General features: G+C 61.5%; 1 protein-coding gene across 1 annotated transcript; it reads right to left on the minus strand.

The window, feature by feature from the left end:
- Positions 1–9,038: 9,038 nt before the first annotated feature.
- Positions 9,039–17,437, minus strand: CILP2 (cartilage intermediate layer protein 2). The gene is made up of 8 exons (XM_068981421.1): positions 17,374–17,437; positions 16,383–16,481; positions 15,014–15,286; positions 14,294–14,449; positions 12,956–13,234; positions 11,962–12,070; positions 11,598–11,755; positions 9,039–11,374 (listed from the first exon to the last, which is right to left on the minus strand). The coding sequence occupies exons 1-8, from the start codon at positions 17,435–17,437 to the stop codon at positions 9,039–9,041; spliced, it is 3,474 nt and encodes a 1,157-aa protein (XP_068837522.1).
- Positions 17,438–17,524: the final 87 nt, after the last annotated feature.

A 17,524-nucleotide genomic window follows, 5' to 3' on the forward strand; every position in this document is an offset into this window, starting at 1 on the left:
AGTCCATGGGGTCGCAAAGAGTCGGACACAACTGAGCAACTGTTCAACCACAAGTGGACACCAACATCAGCAGAAAGAAAAGTTTGAAGAATGAATTGGAGCTATTCTTGCTAGCCTCCCTCAACTGAAGGACTGGGGAAACTGAGGCACATGGAGGTAACCCTGAGGATATGAAGTGGCAGAACTTGAACTTGAGTTCTGGCCCACTGGGCTGGTCCCTGGGGGGGATCCATTCTCTCCTGGCAGGTATCCATGGTATGAGGTGGTCCAGCCATGCCCTGCCCTTCCTGAGCCTCAGTTTTCCCCTCTGCGAAGTGGAAATATTAATAGAAGTAATTCCTGCCCCCACAGGATTGGTGGGAATCACAAGAGCGCTGAGGACCCAAAGCATGCTCCCCGCTCTTGGAGAGTCTGGGGTCATCTTGTCCCCCTTCCGAGGAGAACACAGAGACAGGAAGACAAGAGGGCAGAGGTCTGACCAAGGGCAGCCGGCTCAGGATGCCACAGTGTCTGTGACCGCCTGTGAGGGCCCCAGCCGGGAAGCACAGACTCGAGGGTGGACAGACCCATCTCCCTGCCCCTCCTGCACTCGGCCACCAGGGGGCGCACGGACAACATGAAGCAAGTCCAGGCCGCGGCTCCCTTTCCTCTCAGACTCGATTACCTTTCCCCCTCCTCCAGGTCTTACAAACGGTGTCTTTAAACGTCCTTTCCCTCCTCGCTGGCCTCCTTCACCACCCCTCCCAGGAACATGCTCCCACCCCAGGGCTTTCGCTCTGGCTGGTCCCTCTGCCCGAGGGCCCTCTGTCTCCTTCTTTGCCCCGTGAGCTGCTCTACCTGGCCCCCCAAGATCCCACCCGTCTGCTCTGCTCCCCGCCCACTTCCTACAGCCCCTCTTCCCCGGACCTGACTCCTCAGGGTCCCTGACGCACTACTGCCCGCTGCCCAGCCTTCTTTCCAGCCGCCGCCCCCTCACCAGCCAGCCAGCGTCCAAGGGCCACGGGCACTTCAAGGGCCACAGTGTTTTGGCCTGGCCCTTCTTTCCCCTCTGGAATAAAGATGGGGCAACTCCAAAAACAGCGGGGACGGGAATTCCCTAGGTTCATCCCTGGTCAGGGAACTAAGATCCAGCAAGCTAGGAGGCGTGACCAAAGATATATATAAAATAAAAGGACAGAGATGGGGCACCCTTCCAGCTGGGGCTGGGGCTCCCGTTGTTCCCCATCTGGGCCCAGGCCCAGCCTCCCCCAGCCTCCCCCAGCCAAGTGCCGCCAAGTCACCTGGGGCAGGACGGGACTGGGCTGTATGTCCAGGGAGGATCTTCCCCTCTGCGGTCCCAAGATTTTGGTTTATTTTCTTTCTCTTTTTTGGCTTCCCAGCTTGCTGGATCTTAGTTCCCTGGCCAGGGATTGAACCAGCGTACTCAGCAGTGAAAGCTCAGAGTCCTAACCACTGGACCACCAGGGAATTCCCTCTGGTCCTCAGTCATACTCCTGACTAGCCAATGGGGACTTTCCAGACCAAAGCGAATCCTGGGGAGGGCCGAGAGATGATGAGAGCTGGGGTCTGTGTGGAGGGGAGGTCTGCGACCCCCCAGTTACCCGGTGTTGCTAGATCGTCAAAGTCCCCCCGAAGCTTCGGGTTTAATTTCGCCGTCTCTCCTCGGGTGGAGTGAAACCTGGAGTCTGGGCAGGCATGCATCCCCGGTCCGCCTGGACTCCTCCCGCCCTCACCTGAATCATCCACCCACAGGCAGACTGGACTCGGCCCCTCCCCTCATCTGGTCCCTCCCCAGCCCGGGGTCCAGCTTGAGTCTGACATGAGAGGCCGGTTCTGTGCTCAGGGGTCTCCATGGTGACCCAGCAAGAGTTCACGCAGAGCCCCTGCCCCCCACCGACGGGGACCAGGAGCGCCACGGAGGCGGTGCGAGCAGGGCAGCGACAGAACCTGAGGGAAGCTGGGCCGCTCAGGCCGACCTGGGGGCACAGGCTGCATCTCCCCCTTTGACCTCCAGGGGGCATCCCAGCCCCAAAGACGAGATCACCAGGGCCCTATCCTAGTTCACCAGCGGGGGAATGGCCCTCTTCCAGAATCCGCCGTGCTATCCCAGGACACCAAGCAAATCCACTGAGCCCTGGTTTTCCCATCTGTACAGGAGAGCGATTATAGGGAACAGCCTCACTGGGAGGGCTTGGTGAAGAGATGCAGGTAAACGCTTCAGTATCCAGCATGTGCTCAACGGATGTGTGGGCCGTCTGCCCATGCCAGGGCTTAGGCAGAAGGACAGGGAGATAAGTGCTGAAGCATGGCCGTGGGGCAAGGAGCACCTCCTGGGGGAAGGACACTTGGGTCCACTTAGGACATGCTGAACGCCAAAGGCATGGGGGAGGTCTGGAGGCCCAGGAAGGGGCTGAACCCGTGGAAGGGTGCGTGACCTCCCCTTCATGTGGTCAAGGGAGCCAGACCTTCCGGTGGGAAACCAGTCCAGTTATAGCCCCTGGCTGCTGGCTATGACAGTTATAAAGGAGTGAGCTCCCCATGGTCGGGGCATACAAGCAAACAAAAGGTTTCCTACAGCATCTAGGCCAGGGGACAAGCCAAGAGGCCTGATTCTCTGAGGACCCGTTAAGAGGCAGGCCACATCCTGGCCTCAGGACGCCGAGGGGAGTACTGCCCGGCAGCTGGACCCCCCGTCAGGGCGGCAGGTTCCAGAGAGCTAGAGAGCGGACATTCCTCAGCTCCAGGCGCCCGGCAGGCCACTGCTGCCTGGTGAAACGTAAGCTGGGTCTGGCCGCGTGGACTGCGTGTTTTCCCAGTGGCTTCTTCAGCCACAGCCTGACCACAACCTAGATTCCGTCGGGCCGGCCATTTCCAAGTGTTTGTGTTCAGCTGGGCCAGACGGCGGGCCCGTGGTTTGGCCTCCCAGCAAGAAGCATCCCCAGCCTCCTACTCAGACAGCCCTCTGGCCCAGAAGCCGCTCATTAAAGCTGCTCATTAGAGCCACTCAGCAGAGAATGACATGGGATACAGGAGATGGGGCAATCGTGCTGAGGGCCAGGGGGCGCTCGTGTGTCCCATGAGCAGGGGTTCCCGCCCCTGCCAGGACCCCAGGGGCAAAGACACGACTCTGGGCAAAGCTGACTTACTGGAACCCCTCCATGCTGGCCTTCAGACTTTAGGGTCAGCTTATGACCATGTCCGCTGCCACAGCTAAGTCAGAAGCGAGCACGGTATGTGAACAGCCTTGCCTCCGTGTGGTACTTCCCTGTCTCAGCCTTAGCTTTCCTTGGCTGTAAACTAGAGTGGATTGCCATTTCCTTCTCCAGGGGATCTTCCCAACCCAGGGCTCGAACCCAGGCCTCCCGCATTGTAGACAGACGCTTTACCATCTGAGCCACCAGGGAAGTCCTAAGCTAGAGATGATAATGGACTCTGTGGTTGATGAGATCCAACCCAATGCCTAGCAGGTGCTTCGCAAACCTCAGGACTCTTCCATGCTTCCGGGCTGGGTCTGGCTGCCTCCCCCATCAGACTGAAAGCTCACTGAAGGGAGACGCTGGGTCTTCAAGAGGAGGTCGTAAATGGAATTTTGTCTGTGTCCCTCCCCTGCTCAGAACCTTCACAGACAAAAGGTAAACCAGCATTCAAGACCTTCGGATATCTGATAGTGGTTTGGCAAACTCCTATTCACTCTTCAAAGCCCATAGCAAATGGCCTCTTCTCCAGAAACCCTTCCTTCGGCCCTGCTGTGTTTTTTTTTTTTTCCTTTCCAGTCCCTGACCCTCCTGTTGGCCCAGATCAGGCCCCTTCAGGCTGAGGTATCTGTGTGTGGCTCTGGGTCCCTCTTCAGAATGGGGTTCTGGAAAGACCGCCTAAGCACAATCAAGCATCACTGTGCCCATGGGTCTGCACAGAGACATCACGTGAGAGCACACGGGTGTCCATCTGTCTGTCTGTCTGGCCCTGGCCTTGTGCCTGTGCCGGGCCTCAGGAGGGGCAGCCAGGTGAACTCCCCCCAGACCACCCAAGACAGAGGCACCTTCACCAGAGGCAAGCGGCGTGGGCTAAGCAGGGCCCCCGGAGGCCCTGACTTGGCTGGGAGCTCATCCGTCTCCCGACTCTCAGTAGCAAAGAAGCAGGGGTGTGAGCCGCCGGCCTCAGCCTCCACCATGCAGGCGCCGTGCCCTGTGACCCACCATCAGAACTCAAGCCCCATCTGGGGCAAAGGAAGGGCTGGGGCTCCGGGGGGACGGACTGAGTCCTGAGTGGGCTCCCCCACCACTGCCTTGAGGGAGGCCCCACCAGGCAGCCTTCGAGGACATACCTGAGGTTTGGCAACACCCTGCCAGACAGCCCCCAGGGCTGAGTCAGCAGGAAGAGATTCAGGACTTCCCAGGAAAAGCATCTGGGACTCCGAGGCGCCCCGGCCCCAGCCCACGCCCTCCCCAGGGCTGCCGGAAAGTGGGAGGTGCCACGTGCGCCGGGCGGTGGCCCCTGTGCTTTGTGGGACTGAACCGTGGGGGTTCGTGGAGGCTTAGAATCGAGCCTGACTTCGGCAGTCTGGGCATCTGAGGGTCGAGTGTGCTCAAGAGCAGGGTGATACGAGGGCAACTATGAGTGTTGATGCCCCACTGTGCACAAATGCGCTTGGCTGCTGGCACCTCGCAGGACCCTGTTGCATAGGCTTTTGTCTGGGCGCGTCCACTTGGGCAGCTGAGGGCGCCACGATGACCGGAGAGGCTGTCCCATGCCGCGGGACGTGCACTTCGAGGGGGCAGACTGCAGGTGGGACTGCGATGAAGCGTGAAGGGGGAGCCGAATGAGTGACGAGAAGGTGGCTGGGTGGTGTGGGAGGGAGCATCTGACGGGGGAGGGCAAAGTCAGGGCTTGCCAGGACAGTGTGTCCTCAGGACTGCTGGCGGGGACACCTGTCCCCACGTGCCGCATCTCCAGGGCTGCACGGCACCTGTGACCCAGGGAGGGCAGAAGATGCTCCCTGCATCTCTGCTGCTCCCCCAGCCCCTGGGGTCGCCGCCCTCCTGCCTGCCCAGATCTCCCTCCCCAGGCCCTGGGGTCTGGCTTCAGCTCCTGCCCCGGGAGGGCTCAGACTGCTGGACATGGGGATTCAGCTAGACCGTTCTTGCTCTGTTGGCCCTCCGCCTCTGTTTCCACCATTAAAATGCAAACACTCCCCTCCACCACCTGACTGAAGCCAGGTCTCCCCGCCAGGCTGGCTCCAGTCTTTGGGGTCTGCGACTGGGTCATGTCCAACCGTGAGGGCTGATGAGGGAGACAGACAGGGCTAGGGAAGTGGGGGGGTGGCTGCGCCAGGGCCACGCGGCCCCGACGGAGGAGCCAGCAACGTGCAGCCAGGACAGGAGGCCGCCGGAGGGGAGGGGGCTCCAGCCTGCAGGTTTGGACCCTGCAAGGGCTGCCATGTGGGAGGGGGCAGACCCCAGTTCCATAAAAGAAACACTTCCGAACATGCTTTCCCGCAACAGTTCTAGAAGAGTCTTTGTTATGAGAAATTATGTGATCTTTCCCTCCCTGTGTCAGCGCCTTCTGTGGCTCCCCACCAACCTCCAGAGACTCTGCAGCTCCTCACTCAGCATTCAAGGCTTTGTTCACCTCCCCTGGGTGTCTCCCATCTCCAGGCCCACTTGAGTTTTCCCTTCTCAGCCTTCACATGTATCTTTCCAGCTGCCTGGTATGCCCTTCCTGCCTTGCCCCCCTGGAAAACTCCTATACATCCTTCAAGACCCACAGCCTGTGTCCCTTTCTCTGGGAAACATTACCCCTTCTCTAGTTCTAGGGTGTCCCCATTTCCTGTGTGACCCTGGGCAAGTCCCTTCAGTTGTGAAATGAGAGGTATGTGTGTGAAAAATCACCCTTACGAAAAGTACATTTGGGGGCCCAAGACAATAAATATACATTATCGTGTTAGTCACTCAGTCGTGTCTGACTCTTTGCCACCCCATGGACTGTAGCCTGCCAAGCCCCTCTGTCCAAGGAATTCCCCAGGCAAGAATAAATGCCCCTAAGGTGAGTTAGGGCTGGGGGAGGGGGCAAAGAGGGCTTGTATCCAGCCGGTGCTCAATGCATGTTCACTTTCCTTTCTCCTCCTGGATTCTGCAGGTTTGAGAGCCTCTTGTTCTAAGTGCCGTTCCAAGATCTTTCTCCCACTCACAGTACTAGGAATTTTAAGAACCCCTGGTTCTAAAATTAAAAGTCTAAAATGCCGTGGGCAGGACCAAGGACCTCCTTGTGCCCTGAGCTAACCCCAGGGTGGCTGAGGCTGGGGTCTCTGGGGGGGAGGCTTTATGCCCCGCCACGCCCCAAGCTGACGGGGTGTGGTCTGGCAGCCCCAGTTTCAGGGGGAGAGCGATGGATTTAGCAGGAGGCAGATGGCAAACGTTTCAGGAGGGAAGAGGCGGGACTCCTGGCTCGGAACTAGAATGGGGTCACTGTGCAGTGTCAAGAAGCCCAGGGCTGTCAGCTAAGAGCCATGGTTCCCTTCTCTTGGAGCCTCAGTTTCCTCACCTGAATACTGGAACTGAGTGCTGTCCTCTTGAAGGGCACGCGCGAGGAGGCTCTCGGGCTACAGCCACTGCCAAGCCTTCTCTTGGGCCTGACACTTGGCCAGCAAGTCTCCCAGCCCGCTTCCCTCCAGGAGCCCCTGCTCACTCCTGGCCCGGCCACTGCAGCTGGGGAGGGGGTTTCAGGATGACACCCAGCCACCCCTGTCCTTGGGAAGTGGGGGTCAGCAGCCCGCTCCAAATTCAGCTGCCCCAGGCCTGGCATCAGCTGCGGCCTCAACACTTTCTCAATAAAAGGTATTTGGCAGCAGAGCCTGACACCTCATCACACTCGGCCTGAAAGCCAGCTTCTCCTGCAGCTGCAGGGGGAGCCCCCTCCCCTCCCGCTGCTTCCCAGGACCCCGACATTGCCTGGGGTGGGAACCTGCCCCGTGAGCCCCACTGCCAGCAGAGGGTGTAGGCTGGATAAGTAAGTCCAGATACACGCATATGCCCCTGGCTTCCAGGGGCCTCCCAGCATCTCCCTGCTCTTGTCCGTCACAGTCAACCCAAGGGGAGGCTGGGGTGCCGGCACCAGGGCTCCAAACCCTCTGCTGGTCTCCAAGCAGAGCCCCAGGGCCCACCCTCAGAGACTGGGGCCATACCCTGGGTTTGCTAGATTTTTCCAGATCCTCCAAGCCCCTGATGGGCAGAGGAAGGTGTTCCCCTGAAAGATCTGACCTGAGCAAAGGTACGAGGGAGGGCTGGGGAGGTTGGGGGTCGGCGGACGGAGAGTTCACCAGACCGATGAGAGCCAGCAGGCCGTGTGCACTGAGCGCTGACCCCGCAGTGTGTAGGGCTCTGTGTGTGAGCCTCTCTCCTCCCCAAGGCCAGGCCCTCTCTGGGCCCCTATTGTTAGCACAGAGCTGACACCTCTTAGTGCTGTAAAGCCAAATCGTAAGGGAGACCGGAGCGGTGGGGTGGACAGCTGGGCAGGGGGCTGATAGAAGGGGAAGTGGGTGGGAGGGGGGCATGCAGAAGGCCTCAGCATGCCCTGGAATAAGGGAACACTCTGCACTTGAACTCAGCCAGGCACCTTCCAGGCCCTGAGGAACGCCACATCCCTGCTTGGTGGCTGACATCTCCAGGCAAAGGGAGTCTTAGGCACGTTCTGAGGGGGCTGTTAGGCCATCCAGGGAGCGCCCACTCCTGCCAAGATTCACTCCAGAGCACAGGCAGCTCTTCACCTCTCCTTTTGGGACCTCGGTTTCTCTGTCTGGAAAGTGGGGGTGTGGTCAGAATAGCGCCTGCCCCACGGGGTGTCAGGACAACTTGCCCAGCCAAGTGCACAGCATGCAAGTGACGGTTCTGTGCCTTCTGCACGTCCAGACTGAGAGGCTTGGTGAGGGCAGAGGGCTCGGGACCATGGCCTTGAGCAGCACAGTCACCATGTGGTCAAGGCGTGGCCAGGCCTCAGCTGGGTGGGACCCAGGGTAGGGCAGCTGTGGCCCCGGCCGCAGAAGTCCAGGGCGGCCTCCATTCCTGCCTCCTGGTGCAAGCGGCCCTGGCCAGGGTTCCTCCCTGCCCACTGTAGCCCCTGGGCACGTGGCCAGGTGGGAGCCGCTGACCACAGCCAGGCGAGGAGGAGAACGCCAGGGCAGCAGCTGCTACTGTGTTCAGCGGTCAGGGCTGCATGGGCTCGGGTGGCTCAGGGGTCAGCTCCGCTCACACGTGTCGCAGACACACTTCTGTGGGCATCGGTTGGGGCCCGCGTGCCTGCCTGAGGCGTGTCCGGGACCTCACGGAGGCCTGCGAGCTGCCCTCACTCTCATGTCCGTATGTGCTTCGGGCCTGTTTCTGCCTGCCAAGGTGCCTCTGGAACTAGCAGTCCCAGCCCCCATCCTCCCCTCCCCAAGATGGACACCACGAGGAGGAAATGAAGCATCTTTAATTGAATCCCTGCCTCAACCCCCTAGAGAATCTCCAAGCACCAAACATGTGAGAACTGGGCCCCCCAGCCCCAGAGCCAAGAAGCCTCTTCCCCAGACCCTCAATGCGCCACCTCCAGACCCCTCCCCACTCACACCTGTGGCCAGTCTTGCCGGCTTTGTTCCAATAAATAACCCCAAGAACAAAGCTCAGGGTAGGGGACCCAACGGAGCACCCAGCTCAGCACAGAAATCTGAAGATGCGGATTACCTGAAATCGGGATCAAAATACACATGAAATCAGAGCTGGTATGCGAGCTGGGAATGATCCCCTCTGGGCCCCAGGAGGTCACCATGCCCCTACGGTCAACCCCACGTCACTGGCTCCCACAGCCAGGACGAACTAACTCCATTTCATGTCACACAGTAACAATTACCTGCCGGCGTTCTCCACCATCCGACCTGACTCTGAATCCTGGGCAGGGGAGGGGGGCCCTGAAACCTTAGGAGACAGCGAGCCTCTGGAGAAGGGGACTTGGCTTCCCAAGGATACAGGGGTCGGGAGCAGGGCAGAGGGGCGAGGCTGGGGGCCAGGTCACTGCTGGCCCCTGCCCCGGCGGGTGCGGAGTGGACCCGAGGCTCGGGCCTGTATGCGCGACGCCTGGCCCATCTCCCTTCGGATGTCCCCAAGAGCCGCGGACGGGGACTCCAGCAGCCTCTGGAAGAGGCTGGGCCGGCCCGCTGTTGGCTCCCGGCACTGGAAGGTGACGGCTGTGCCGGCGTCGGCCTTCATCTCCCTGGAGAAGCCGTCGGAGGAGCCGTCGAAGCAGCGGCCGATGGCGATCTCCTTGGCCAGCCTCGGGCTCTGGTCGGTGACCGTGTAGACACCATAGTTGTGACCCAGGGGGTCCAGCGGGGCCAGCATGGAGAAGGCAGCCAGGTCATCAGCGGGCGCGGCTGGGGGGTGCCGCGTCAGGTAATCCTGCAGGAGCCCGTTGACCGCCACACGCCGGCAGCTGCCCTGCGGCATGACGGTCACCAGCGTCCTGTCCACCTGACGCTGGTCGAACAGCATCCCGCTGCACTTGAATTCCACACAGGCGGCAGAGGAGCTAGGGCGCTGGGGGTCCCGGACACTCCGGGAATCCCGCAGCCCGTAGAGCTGGCCCTGGGTCCGGGGATGGGTGCCTCCCAAATTGTGCGAGCGGACCATGTACTCCTGGGGCCCTTGGATCTTCACCTTGAGGAAGCAGGCCCGGAACTCCTGCGGGTTGGGCCACCAGGCCAGGAGGTCTCCGGTCCAGGAGGCTGGCGCGCCCTCGCGGAAGGGGACCACGTTGTACTCGTATTTGTCCGCCTCCACACGAGCGAAGCGGAAGTGACTGGCGGTCACCGGGGCCTCCTGGCACTCCCGCAGGCTGCGCCACGGGTACACGGGGCCGTTGGCCTCGGTGGGGTCGCCGGGCCTGGGCTTGGCGAGGTTGATGCGGAAGCCGCTGCGCTTGAGGGCCGGGTCGTCGTGGTCGGTGCGGCGGTACGCCAGCCGGTCCAGGTAGGGCTGCGCCACGCCCACGGCGGCCGGGAGCGGGCGCGGCCGCGAGGGCGCGGGCTCCAGCTCCTCGCCGCCCAGGGTGGCCGTGACCACGGCGGTGTAGGCGTCGGGCCGGTCGGCGTCGCAGAAGGCGGGGAGGCAGGCGCCGTTCGGGCCGGTGACCGCGCTGTCGAAGCGGCCCCAGGCGCGAGGGTTGGCCGAGAAGCCGGGGGCGGGCTCCAGATTGACCAGCGTGACCACCACGCCCTCCACCTGCTCGCTGGGGGTGAACTTGTCGTTGGCGTAGGCGCGCACCTTCACGAAGCAGCGGCGGCGCTCGGGCACGTCCAGGTTAAACAGACGGCGCTCGCGGATCTCCACGTTGCCCACCAGGAAGACCCGCTCCTCCCGGCGGGCCCGCCGAGACGCCGGTCTCTCGCGCTGGAAGCCGCTCTCTTCTTCCCACAGGCCCGTGTCAGGGTTCAGCGACCACAGCTTCAGGGCCTCCACGTGGCCCGGCATCCGGATCTGGTCGGCGGCCACGCGCACGGCCACCAGCCCCGTGTGCAGCTGCTCGGCGGAGCCGGCGGCCCGGAGGTCCACCGAGAACATGCCGTATGTGCGCAGCGGGGCCAGCTCCCCGTCCCCGTCCACGAACCGCAGGTCGCTGGGCGCGGCGGCTGCCGAAGTGAGATTTCGGGGGTCCACGAAGGTCACCTGGGCTTCCACAGTCCCCGTGTAGGGTTGACCGTCAGCTCTGCGGAAGGCCCCGGGTGGGATGACCAGCTCTCCTAAGGGGGCCTCCTCTCCCATTTCCCCGAGGGATATGGTGTTGCTCTGGCGGGCGTCTAAAATGATGGGGGCTTTCTTTCGCATGGCCTTGACCTCGTGGTACACGCCAGCACCTCGAGGGTCAAAAGGCAGGACCCTGACAGTGTCCACGAACTGGCCACTGGGGTCCACAAAGGTCATCACCAGCCGCTGAGTGGAAGGCGCCACCTCGAGGGTGAAGTCGCCCTGGTAGGATGTGAAGCCAATGGGCTCCCGGCCCAGCAGGATGCGAGCAAAGCGCAAGGGCTCGCTAGAGTCAGCGGCCACCACGCGCCCCCGGATCAGCCCCCGAAGGGGCAGACATTTCTGGCAGCCACACTCAGCCACGACCTTGACTGGGAGGGTGTAGCCAGAGCAGCGGATCTTCCTGCTCTCCAGGCGGCGCACGGAGCAGCAGCGGGAGCCTGCGTCCCCACACCGGGGACTGGAGCCTGCAGGGCTGGGGCAGAGGGTGTCAGGGCAAAGGCCTACGTCCAGGTAGGTGGGCCCTCTGCCTGGCTGACCACAGTCATCTGGAAGCTTGATCAGGTGTTCTTGGGGCCGGGGGTCACAGGCTGGCTGCCCCGGGGCTGTGGAGCAAGGAAGCAGGCAGAGAAGGGTAAGTAGGAGAGCTCCAGGGAGGCCAAGGCTGGGGGCCTGGATTGGAGTCAGAGGCTCAACCCAGGGGCTCAGTGACTGAGCAAGGTCAGAGATCAGTCTGAAGCTGGGGTTCCATGTGAGGTTGAGTTTTAGCTGGAGTTGGGACTCAGTCTGGTGTCAGGGGCTCGAGGGAGGGTTACTGAGGATGCTTACCAAGCACGGTGAGTCGGGCAGTGCCCGATCGCACGGCCCCCGCGTCATTCCACGCTTTGCAGTGATAGGTGCCTGCCTGGTCTGGGCGGAGCCCATGCAGCTCCAGGTGGGCCCCGTACCTGTGTGTCCGCCTGTCCAGCAGCGTCCCGTTGTGGAACCTGGGCGGGGGGGGAGGGGCGCGGGTGAACAACACCATGGGGTGTCCTTGGCAGAGGGGAGGGGCTGCATCCACGCCCCTCCCCATGCAGCACAAGAAGCTTGCAGAGCAGCTTCCTCTGGGTCTCCAGGGCACCATGAATCACAGGAGGCCCATGCCCACAGCTGGCCGAGAGGCCCATGAGCACGAGGCAGGGCACTCACTCACCAGGAGTATTTCTTGGGCATGGGGGTCCCTGAGGCTTTGCAGCAGAAGGTCACATTCTGGCCAGCCTCTCGAACTCGAGACTCGGGGTGCTTCACCAGGTAGGGCTTCTCTGGGGGCAAAAGCAGCAAAGGTCAGGGTCCAGCTTCTCCCAGTGACCCTTCCCAAGAGTCAGGCGCCATCCAGTCCCTTACTGCGGTGCCCTGTTTCACCTGGGTCTTTTCTGATGACTCTAGCCCCACTCAATTTCACCTCACATCTTCTGGAGACTGTACCCTTAATGCAGAATCTTTTTTTTTTCCCTTTAGCCACAGACTTTATTGTTCAAATATTTGCAGCTATTATTCTATACACAAATTTTAATTTCTTATAGAACTCTGTATTCCTTATTGCTGGGTCACTTCACTCTCCATCTGATGGCACATTTCCATCAAGAAGTATTTCCCTAGAGCGCAATCTGTCTGATTGTGGGTTGTTGCTATTGTTCAGTTGCTAAAGTGAAAGTTAGTTGCACAGTTGTGTTCAACTTTTTGCAGTCCCGTGGACTATATAGCCTGTCTGGCTCCACTGTCCATGGAACTCTCCAGGCAGGAGTACTGGAGTGGGTTGCCATTTCCTTCTCCAGAGGATCTTCCTGACCCAGGGATCAAACCCGGGTCTCTTGCATTGCAGGCAGATTCTTTACCAACTGAGCCACTAGGGAGTTTAGTTGCTAAGTTGTGCCCAACTCTTCCTGATGCCATGGACTGCAGCCCGCTAGGCTTCTCTGTCCATGAGATTTCCCAGGCAAGAATACTGGAGCGGGTTCTTAATGCCTAATCTTAATGCTTCCCTTTGCAACTCACTTCTCACCCCACATCTTCTCCAAGGACTGTGACATCTTATTTCTTGCCCCATTGACCTCGCTGTGCATCATATCGTCCCAAGTGCTTGGTGTCACCCAGAGTTACCTCCCCAGGTCCTCAGCCCCTCATCCCTCTTGCCATGAGGTACTTACCCAACTTATTAAGGACAACAGTGGCCACCGCCGACATGGAGCTGTTGGCCTGGGCCTGGGCCATGCCTGCTGAAAAGCCATCCATTTGGGCACTGACGTTGGCTTGGCTGCTGGCACAGACTCCAGGCATCCGGAAGGTTCCATGGGCATCACTAGTGGCTACAGTGCCAGGCCAGTCTCTCAAGGAGACCCTGGCTCCTGGCAGTGGACGCCCAGATGGGGTGACCACTGAGCCCAGAAGAATGTGGTCGGGGCACCCACAGGTGTTGGGGCCACACCCTGGAGGGACACAGGGAGGCACAGAAGGCTCCTGACCCCTTCCTGGGGAGGGCTTTCCTCTCCATCAGTCCCTCAGCAAAGGCACCTAGGCACCCTGCCTACCTCGTTCCCCTCAGAGAGTCAGTCCTCAGCATGAACCTGCTTGGAGCAGCCCCTGGTGTGAAGGACATGGGGCTGAGTGGTCAGGGCTGGGGCAAGGGGGGAACCCGGGGTCCTGGTGTGAGGGAGATGCCCTGGGGAGGGGACAGGATAGCTGACTCTCACAGGCCAGAGAGGCTCCTTCTAGCATGAGAGGAAATGTTCAGGCCAGGGCTGGGGGCCCAGCAAGGGGCCGCGTCTTGGGCCCAGAACCTCTCCCTCCAGTCCCAATCCTGCGGTTTCTCCATAAAATGGAAAATTCCACTGGAAACTTCAGGGCAGAGGCATGGAGATGCACAGCCAAGCAGGGTAGGGTGGGGACCCCACCACCCCATTGGCCACCCTGCTGCCGGCTCTGCTGAGGCAGTCTCCAGACCGTGTTTGTGGAGCCCAGGCCTATTGGAATTTCCAGTCGCCTTCTGGCTGGCCTGGTGTCCGGCCCTGGGAGGGCCTGGGCATCGTGTCTGCCAGGGTGTGAGCGCGTGTCCGCGTGGGCGTGGGGGGACGGGCAGGACCTGCCAATTCCATGCAAGTGTGCACTCCGAGTGCATGAGCCAGCTTCTGTGTGCGTCCACGTCCACCGGGATACCCGCACACCCCAACATGCACGCGGAGGAGACGCCTCCACAGATCTGCCCATGACTGGACATGACCCCCGTGAAGCCCACCCGTCCAGACATACACTTTTACCAGTGCTCCTCGCGGGCCCAGAAGGGAAGGAAGAGCCAGTCTCCACGTGGTCCAGGTCCGCTCCTCCAGGCTCCGCCCCTACGCCCAGACTCCGCCTCCTCCCTCCAGGCCCCTCCCATCAGACTCCACCCTAATTAGCCCCTCTAGGTACTTCCCTAGCTGGCCCGGCTCCCATCACACCCAGGCCCCGCCTCTAGTCCGCCCATCTCCTCCAGGCTCCGCCTCTCCTACCTGGACACCGAGGCCTCACACACTTCTGCGCCTCCGAGGGACGCCCGGGACACGCATCCCCCGCGGGGCTTGGGCAGCGGCGGCGGCGCAAGCGACGGCCTGGCCCGCAGCTCCCCGAACAGGGACCCCACGGGCCCCACGAACCCCACGTGGCTTCTGGGGAGAGGGCAAGGACGGGGGCGTCAGGTGGCCGTCCACCCCAGAAACCCAGAATCTGGTGACAGCGTGGGGCTGGAGGACGTTCCTGGCAGGTGCATCCGAGTCAGAGAGAAGTCCTACCCTCTCCCCCGCAAGGCGAACCGGTCGACTGTGCAGTGTGCAGTGGAGGTACGGTTGTCCAGCCCCAGCACGCACACACACACACACACACACACCTCTCTCCTCCCCACAAGCCGAGCTATTCTTTCTGCGTCTCACACGTGTCTAGGGCTCAAAACACGCTTTCACAGGACGAAGCTGTGTAGAGCAAATGAGGGCAACAAGAGGGAGACGCGGTCCTGGGGGCCCCTTCCTGGCCCCGCTGCCTGGGCCCCCGCCATTCCAGCCCATCCCTTCCAAAGCCGCCTCTGCTCCCCGCTCCAGCCCTCTCCTGTGGCCTAAGGACCCCCTCCTCCTAGCCGCGCCCACATCCTCTCGGTCCTGCCCCCTCCCCAGATCCGAACTTTCAGGCCTCCTCCACCTCCCGCCGGTCCCTGCGGGCCCCCTGAGCCCCGCCCTCACCGAGCGGGCAGCGGAAGCGCACGTGGTAATTGGAGCAGCTGCGGCCTCGGGGCTGCTCGCGGTTGAGACACCAAAAACCGCGCGTGGGGTTCAGGTGTACGCGCTCGCCGACGTCCGAAGGCAGCGCCCAGTCCGTGGTGCGCGCCTCCAGCGCCAGCGGCCTTGGGCACACGCGTGCCGGCCCGTAATAGAAGCGGATCGCGGCCAGGCTCTCGAAGTCACCGTCGCCGCCCGGGTGGTCGACGTTGAACCAGGACGTCCACTCGCTGGCCTCTGCGGAGACCACATGCGCTGGGACCCGCGCCGCCGCCGGTCGGGCCCCATCAATTCATGCGAAAACCCGGGCCTGCCCACCCCCATCTCGCGTTTAAGCCGGGCTGCCCTGCGCTCAAAAGTGCATGGGCCGGGCCAGCCCAGCCTTCCCAGATCCAGAGCTCTTGGGCACAGAAGGAGCTGCAAAGCGATCAAGGGGGGTTGTTTTCCTCTTGCAGCCCCCCTAGTTCTGCTGCTCTGCTCAGCACCTGAGCTGGCCCAGGAGTGCAAGCTGAGCTCTTGCCACTGCGTCCCCAATCCCCACCCTCAGAATCCAGAACCCTTGAGAGGTAAGGAGATGTAAGGGCAGCAGGAGGAGCCGCGCCTGAGACCAGCCCTTCTGCTGCCCTTCCCCAGCCCCCCATCAGTGCCAGCTGGGATCTTGCTTGTGCTGTGCTTAGTCGCTCAGTCGTGCCCAACTCTTCGCGACCGCATGGACTATAGCCCGCCAGGTTCCTTTGTCCAGGGGATTCTCCAGGCAAGAATACTGGAGTGGGTTGCTATGCCCTCCTCCAGAGGAGCTTCCCAACCCAGGGATGGAACCCAGGCCTCCTGCGTTGCAGGCGGATTCTTTACCATCTGAGCCACCAGGGAAACCCGCTAAGGGACGTTGCTTACTGCCCACTGAACCCATCAGGCACCCTCAGTTTCGGGGAAGCCAGAGGTGGGAAGGGTCTGGCCTCTCACAGGTTAGCTTCTGTTTCCATCAGCCCCCCAGGGGGTGCTCACTCCTTTCCTGATTCAAGAGCAAGTCAGATAGAACCTTCCTATCTGGGAAAGAGTACCAGAACTCTTGCTTCCTTGACTGAACTGAGACGGTCGTCCCACCATGCCACTCCACCCCACCTGCCCTGGTTTCCTCCTGGACAAACAGCCTGGACTCTCCCTGCTCCTAAAACTGAAGACCTCTTAGGGCACCACTTCCAGGGGCCACCACACCCAGGGACGCCTCCTGCATTCTTCACCCAGCTCACATCCCCCTTCTCACATGACCCCACCAGCCAGAGCTCACACAGAGCCCACCGCAGAACCAGGACTAAGACCCAAACTGGCTCACCTTCCCAGTCCTCCAGGGCTGGTGAGGGCTGGCCAGGGCGCAACGATGAACCTTCAAGGCCCCACGCAGTCACCGTGGGCTCCTCAGCGTCGGGAGTACCTGTCAAAGGGGTAAGGCATGGTGGGGTGTGGGGAGACCTCTGTGAGCTCCTGGTATGTGAGGTGCTGCCCCAGTCTCTCCTATTTCACAGAGGAGAAGCCAGACTCCAACCTCAGCGGACCCCAGCACAGCAGCCTCCCCTTCTCCAGGAAGCCTCCCCTGACCTCCCCACCCCAGGCTCTCACAGCCCATCCCTCACTCAGACACAGCCCCTTAGGCTGGGGAAGTCTGTCCACTTCACTCCCCCAGACACAGTTCCCCCACTCTGCTCAATGGCCGTGAGTTCGGCTGGCTGAGCCCCTCTCTGCCCTCATCTTGATCTGAATTTCCCTTCATCCCTTTGCTGGCTCCCTCAGTCTACCTTACAGCCCTGCACTCGGGGCCCAGGCTGCCAAGGGGAAGTCCTTGGAATCTAGCCTGGCTTCTCTGGCTTCAAGGGGTCTCAGATAGCCAGGCTGGGCAGTGACAGACAAGTCCCTTCCCTCTTGGAGTCTCCGTCTCCCCATCTGATAAATAGGCCCAGTGCCCGGCTCTACTGAGTGTTCCAGAGATGGGAGTTTCTTTTCTGAATGGTATGTGTGTGTGTGCAAGAGGGGAGGAGTTCGGTGAGAGGGGACAGTTCTGACCCCTTCATCCTGGGGACAAGACTGGTTGATTCAGGGCCCAAACGCTGTGGCTACGATGGATACCCTGCAGTCCCCTCTTGCCCCCAGGTGGTCCGGGAGGGAGCTCCATCTTGTCCTTGCCCCCTCACTCCACTCCCGAGGTGGGCAAGGCGGCTGCAGCGTGGGGAAGCGAGTGGGTCCCTCGGTTCTGTCTCCAGGCTCCGGCTGCTTGCCAGACGTTAGGGCGCTTGGAGGGGGTGCTGGGCGGGGGTCCAGGGGCGCCTCACCTCGGGCCCCCGCCAGGTGTGCGGCGGCAACACAGAGCCAGAGCAGTGTCGGCAGTGACGCCATGGCCAGGTCCGAAGGTCGGAGGGAGGGTCCCAGCTCCGCTGCGCACTCGGGTCGGACTCCCGCGGGTCTGGCGGCAGCTGGGGCTGA

This window comes from Capricornis sumatraensis, chromosome 9 (assembly GCF_032405125.1).
Source record: "Capricornis sumatraensis isolate serow.1 chromosome 9, serow.2, whole genome shotgun sequence".
Taxonomy (NCBI): Eukaryota; Metazoa; Chordata; class Mammalia; order Artiodactyla; family Bovidae; genus Capricornis; species Capricornis sumatraensis.

Bases quoted from the DNA above. Each gene is read 5' to 3' on its own strand.
- CILP2 (XM_068981421.1), bottom strand. From the start codon at position 17,437: ATGGCGTCACTGCCGACACTGCTCTGGCTCTGTGTTGCCGCCGCACAC. The intron at 13,235-14,293 runs GTAGGAGAGGCG...GTGTCCCTCCAG, and splicing joins TGTGAGGCCTCGGTGTCCAG to GGTGTGGCCCCAACACCTGT. The intron at 11,375-11,597 runs GTAAGCATCCTC...CTTGCTCCACAG, and splicing joins TGCCCGACTCACCGTGCTTG to CCCCGGGGCAGCCAGCCTGT.